The sequence below is a fragment of the Cynoglossus semilaevis genome, chromosome 2 (assembly GCF_000523025.1).
Source record: "Cynoglossus semilaevis isolate Cse_v1.0 chromosome 2, Cse_v1.0, whole genome shotgun sequence".
Lineage (NCBI taxonomy): Eukaryota > Metazoa > Chordata > Actinopteri > Pleuronectiformes > Cynoglossidae > Cynoglossus > Cynoglossus semilaevis.
In genome coordinates this window covers 2,226,548-2,232,792 of record NC_024308.1, presented here as the reverse complement: position 1 = coordinate 2,232,792, position 6,245 = coordinate 2,226,548, and the positions used below count along the sequence as shown (strand labels likewise).

Below are 6,245 nucleotides of genomic sequence, written 5' to 3'. Positions count from 1 at the left end.
CTGAAAGGGGGTAAAAAAAAAAAAAAAAAACCTTGATAAAATCGGATGTATGCACGCTGGTGTGGCCGTCCCCTGTGTTCGTCCCATCAGTTGTTTCAGATCAATACACTGATGAATTACCCACGCTCTGGAACAGGGGTGGCCCTGTTAGCCAGCCTCCAGCCAGCTCTATTGGAGGGAACGTCTATTGACAATGAACCAGAACAAAAGAAGAGCTAAATGAAATATGAGTGGACGTTTATGATAAATGAGAGCGGAGCAGCACTGCCCTGGTCTCATGGGAACTCGGGGACTGTTTTGTTCCATTGTCACGCTGCCGTTCAGAGACTGAGTGAGAGTGTGGATCCTTTTAGTGCCTAACAGGGTCATAGACAACACAGACTGTATCAGAGTCCACAGCCCAGAGTAGTCGGACCAACTACTACAAGTGAAAGTAGCTCAGTAAAGGATGATCCCTCCTCACTCATTGTTTTCAAGTCCCACAGGGTCACTTAGGGGAACTCGGCTTGAAACCTAAAGCCAAATTTTTCCTTCAGTTTACTTTTGCTTTTTGGATCAATTTTACAACTGTAACAAAAAATACAGCACAAACCTTAAAAAAAAAAAAAAGATGTTAACATGTGTCTGTGTTATATCGCTTTGATAGAACATACAAAGAAAAACAATAACAAAATGGCACTTATCAAGTTTTGTTTTTTTGGTAATTGCTTTTTTTTTTCATCCTGAAGGGAAGCTATCCTCCAGAAGAAACTGTGGGAACGGGTTTCCACCCATGTAATTGAGAACATCTACCTGCCTGCTGCCCAGACAATGGACTCGGGTACCTTTAACACCACTGTGGATATCAAACTCAAGCAGTGGACTGATAAGCAGCTCCCACACAAAGCACTGGAGGTAAAACACCTTGTTTAACTTGTCACAACTGGTCATTATTAAAAATTTTATTTATTTTTTTCTCAAATCAAGTTTTATTCTCAAATCAAATCCACTTCTTTATGTTGTTAACCTGCTGCTGTTCCTAACATTGAAATTGTAAAGTTGTTTTGTCAAAGGTGTTTTCAATAAGACAATGTCCTTCTGTTGTCACTCTGTCCCACTCGCCTCTCCACCAGATTGCCTGGGAGACATTGCAGGAGGAGTTTGCTCGCTTCATGGCTGAATACAAAGGCAAAGACCAGGACGACATTTTTGACAAGCTGAAGGAAGCGGTGAAAGACGAGAGCATTAAAAGACACAAGTGGAATGAGAGGGCCATGGACAGCCTGGTAAAAAAACAGAAAGTCATCGTGAAAAACTCAGAATTAATACACTGTTACATTTAACGTGTCACATTACATTGGTCATTATACTAAAATGTGTGTGTGTGTGTGTGTGACAGAGAGTCATCCAGCACAACGCACTTGAAGACCGTTCCATCACTGACAAGCCTCAGTGGGATGCAGCGATTCAGTTCATGGATGAAACTCTGCAGTCACGCCTCAAAGACAGTACGACGCTTAATGAATTTAGTTTGATTTTTTTACCTGTTATGTCTTCACCATCTAGCTACTAATATTATAGTAGTATTCTACTAATATTCCTGTAAGGAACTTTTTTTTAAATTTTTTATTTTTTCTCATTTCTTGTAGCTGACTCTGTGATCAGAGACATGGTGGGGCCGGACTGGAAAGAGAGGTGGATGAACTGGAAGAATCGCTCACCAGATCAGGTTAGAGTTTGAGGAGGACTCCTGCCCATCATAAAAAAACATCTGAATTTTACAGAAACTGTGCTGATTTCTTATCTCTGATCTTTTGTAGCACATTCGTAACGAAACCAAAAATGAGCTGGAGCGCCTGCTGAAGCTGCACGATGAGCACACGGCATATTTGGCCAACGATGAGGTCACTACAGTGAGAAAGAACCTCGAAGGACGCGGGGTGGAGGTCGATCCTGTACTGGTGAGAGAGTCTAACAGTTGTGGTCGTGTAGCATTTATAATTTAATAAATAATATATATCTTTTTTTCCCCACCACTAATTCCAGAGCTGTGATATTTCTTTTTGGTTCCTTCTGTGACACAGATCAAAGATACGTGGCATCAGTTGTATCGCAGACACTTCCTGCAGAAGGCACTTGCCCACTGTAGTCTGTGCAAGAGAGGATTTTACTACTACCAGAGACACTTTGTCGACTCTGAGGTAATGAGAGAGGACAAAACTGATGGATTATGGGGTTTAGTTCATACAAATAATTTTCTCATTGGTTTGAAATATTAAAACAAATCGATACTGGGCAATTAGCAATTAGAGCTACTTAGGCTTTGTCACGACTTTGATAAAAGCCACAAGCCAAACATCTGATCATTGTGAATCATTCCTACAAAATGTTTGTACACATTCAGTTGGAGTGCAATGACGTGGTACTGTTCTGGAGGATCCAGAGGATGCTGGTGATAACAGCCAACACTCTACGGCAGCAGCTGACCAACACTGAAGGTGACGAGACGTAATATTTCTCAAACGTTTATCAAACCATTACAGTTGTGCTTTATTATAGCAGGCAAAATATATATATGTTGTTGTTGTTGCTGTGAAGGATATTGATCTTCATTTTTATGTTTGTCCTGTCAGTGCGCCGGTTAGAGAAAAATGTCAAGGAGGTGCTGGAGGACTTTGGGGAAGACATGGAGAAGAAGACCCAGCTCATTACAGGACGCAGGGTCCAGCTGGCTGAAGATCTCAGTAAGACACACACACACACACACACTTGCAAACCAAACAGTAAAACTCTGGTATGTTCAGTTTTCGGTGTTTAAATTCATCCCCCAGTTTAACTATAGCTTTTGTTTGTTAATTCAGAATATTGCATGTTAAAAGCTGTCGGTAGGTGGCAGCAGTGCCTCAGAAATTGACCAACGCAAAGCCGCTGTAGTTGTCCTGTAATGTTTCTGGCTGAAGAGAAAGTTTAAAGAAAAAAAAACATCTACTGTTTTTATTTTTTTATTAGATTATTGGTTGTTTATTTACATGAGCCATATCTTGTCACATCATGAAGGCATTTGTAAGCAGTTAGCGACCAATTACAGTGGATGTTGCTGTAGTTAGAAACTACTCCACCAGTCCCAACACGACCGTTCTTGAAGCATGCTGGTTCTGATCCTATAGATTATAAAAGTATATCCTCAAGATCCTCAAGAGCCTAATCCTTCTGTCTGCTTCCTGCTGCTGGATATTCTTGAACAAACACAATGTTAATTGATGGGTGTTGTTCAAACGTGAGTGAAATCTGTGAAAGTTTAAAGTCTCAAAACATGCATACAATCCCTATTGTTTTGTTTTGTTTTTTTTTCTCCACTGGCTGATAAACAGCCGTGAGGTGAATAAGACACAGTTGGTGTGTGTTTTTGTGTTGGTCGAGGTTGTTACGTTTTATCATTTGTAACTTTTTATATGTTTATTATCTTTTGGTTCAGATAAAAGACGAGAAAAAAAATATTACACAACTCAAACCAATCACATCTGGTATTTTAAATCCCATAATCCAAAGTTGTCCACGCCGGCATGAAGTTCTGACTTCCCACAACAAATCTTCTCTTAGTAATGTGTAAATGCTACAGTACAGAAGTTAAAAGCACATCTTTATTTACCATCAGAGTGTGTTAACATTTTGTTGCTCTGTGGATCTGTGTGGTTGGAGGTTCCTGGTGACTGAGGATCTGGTTCATTAGATGTCTGAGAGTTTGCACAGCTCCCTGTGTGTAGGCTGTGTGTGTGGGCCTGGGTTTGCGTGTCCATCAGTCTGGGCTGAGCTGCATGGCTGAACACACTTTAAGACATTCCTCTCTCCACAAAGTGTGCAGGCTTTCTGAAGCTAACGTCTAACCAAAGAGAATGGCTGTGAAGACACTCTCCTGGTGCCTGTGCTTAACATTCTTGAAAACTACAGGTAACTCCAACAGATGGTGCACATTGTTCTGTGTGTAAGTGCAAAGGTATTGGATGTTAGGTTTGCGCCTGTCTGTCCGAGGCTCCGCCCTCTCGCGCCTGTCTTCCATCCCTCTTAAAGACATCAGGGCACATGGCTCCAGGCCCCAAATATCACCTGACCCCCACAGGTCAGCCAGGCAGCCAACACCATTGTCTACGTGATCTCTCCAGGTATCTTTCTTTAACATCTCTCCATCAATCTGGATCTCTGTCAGTTTCACTGACTTTCTCTTTTTTTTTTTTTTTGCCCCCTTTCTCTGTAAAACAAAATGGCAAATTTGACCAAGAAACAGATGCAGACACTGGGTTTAGTTGGAAAAGAAGAAAAAAAAAAGATTCAACCCACAGAACAAAGGATGAAATCTGCTCTGTGGGGCAGTTTTTATTGTCCTGACTAACAGAGTGGCTCAGCGTTGCTCAGGTTACAGATTCAGGTCAGGTGTGTGCGTCACGAGAAAGGAGTGTGAAAGAAGCAGTTATGAGTGGTACAGGATACATTGTTGGGATGTGTGTGTGTGTGTTTGTCAGCATGTAGTAGACCAGCTGTATGGCACAGTGCCGCTCTGGAGCCGAGCCCAAACCTAATGTGCCTGCACAGGCCTCTTAAGAGACCGCTGGGACGTCGCCTGGCTGCTTCACTGGCCCCTCACTCACACACATTTTGTTATTTGTGTGTGTCTGCTCTAGTGGAAAGAAAAGGGAATGATGCATGACTTGTTCAACTTTGTCGCCAGAATTACAACCCACATATTATACATTGATGGTGTTGTGTATTCTCTGTGGTAATTTGGTTTTGTGCCGTTTGAAGATGGGCGTTCCAATATCTGTGTCACAGTGATTTACACCTGCGCTTCTCCATCCTCTACCTGGAGTTTGTCATGTGAGCGTATCTAGAAATGCTGTTCTAGCTGTCGCCTTCATCTGTGTGGCAGCTCTGTCTTTGTGCACTTTTTAAGGACTGCACACACACACGCTCACACACAGAGTCTGTTATTGACATATCATTACATCAGCCTGGAAACTTATATTAAACTTTCTGTACAAAGTCTTAGTGAAAGAGGTTATGTGTGAAACCCAGCATGCACCACTGTATATTAAACAGTATGTGGTGCATATTTTAGGCTGCATTATGTATGAGTTTTATGATTGTGAATAGGATTTCTGTTCTAATTTAAGTGACTGAATTTACAAAACTTTAGAACTGCAGGACAGTATTGGAATCACCAAAAATTGTTACAAAATGTTACAAGTGATGTCTTTTTTTTTTAGACGTCGTATCAAGTGAACAGCGTCGTTCATATTATCTGCGGCCTTGTTCCCATTGATAAATGCAACAGTGTGCAAAACTGTACGGGGCCTCGGCTTATGTTTCGAGGTTGTGTGAGGGTAGAGGAATTAAAGGTGTCGAATGAATGTGCTCCTCGAGAACGGTGATAATGTGTGAAGTGTTTGCGTGTTTGCACATGCCGTCACTTTCTCCTTTTCCTTTATCTTGTGCAGCAGCAGAATCCACAATAAAGCTGTGGTTGTCTGGGCTTGCTCGTCGGAATGCCCTCTCAGCCTTACGCTCACTTTGCTTCCTTTCATCTTCACTCTCACCTCCTCCTCCTCTTCCTCCTCCTCCTCCCAGCAGCTTCCTCCAGAGTGATTAGCTGGGACTCAGTGAGAAGTGCTGCTCTGTGTTCCTCCGCTGTAAGGAATGACGTATCGTCTCAAGGTGTTGTGTGCACATGTGCTTGTGTGCAGGAAGGATAAAAGCAGTGACGGCTCTAGGTTTGCTCCTTTAGCTCTGCCCCTTTGTGTGGCTTCACAGACAGGGTTTTTGTTCCTAAACCTACTTTACGTCCGTTCTTATTTGTTTTCGTGTAAAGCCGAGGTGTGCCGAGGTGAAAGCCTTTCACCCACATCCGGTTTTTGACGCAGTATCTGTTTTAATTGGTCTTTAAATACACCTGTATTGTGATCCCTGATCTACACTCACAATGCTGGGGCTGGAGATCGTGCCGGTGATTACGACTGTCACTCATTGGTGCGACACGCTCACATTGAAGGCACAGCCAGAGCATATACTGTAGTTTCTAGTTATGCATGTACTTCAACACTGAGATTAGATTATTTTACTTGTTGATCTCAGACTAGGGGAATCGTTCTATTGTAGCAACAGAAGTAAAAAGTAAAAGTTGTAAAATTTTAAAAGAGAACTTGTAAATGCAAAACCAAAGTAATAGGACAATGTTTGTGCAGTAATATATATATATATATATATATATATATATA

General features: G+C 41.9%; 1 protein-coding gene across 1 annotated transcript in view; it reads left to right on the top strand.

The window, feature by feature from the left end:
- Positions 1 to 6,245, top strand: part of opa1 (OPA1 mitochondrial dynamin like GTPase) — a 26,517-nt gene that overhangs the window by 12,142 nt on the left and 8,130 nt on the right. The window contains exons 20-27 of the mRNA XM_025053448.1: positions 729 to 894; positions 1,113 to 1,265; positions 1,379 to 1,487; positions 1,629 to 1,708; positions 1,800 to 1,940; positions 2,064 to 2,180; positions 2,384 to 2,477; positions 2,613 to 2,723. Of these exons, the coding sequence (XP_024909216.1) occupies positions 729 to 894; positions 1,113 to 1,265; positions 1,379 to 1,487; positions 1,629 to 1,708; positions 1,800 to 1,940; positions 2,064 to 2,180; positions 2,384 to 2,477; positions 2,613 to 2,723 (971 nt within the window). The remainder of the gene's footprint in view (positions 1 to 728; positions 895 to 1,112; positions 1,266 to 1,378; positions 1,488 to 1,628; positions 1,709 to 1,799; positions 1,941 to 2,063; positions 2,181 to 2,383; positions 2,478 to 2,612; positions 2,724 to 6,245) is intronic.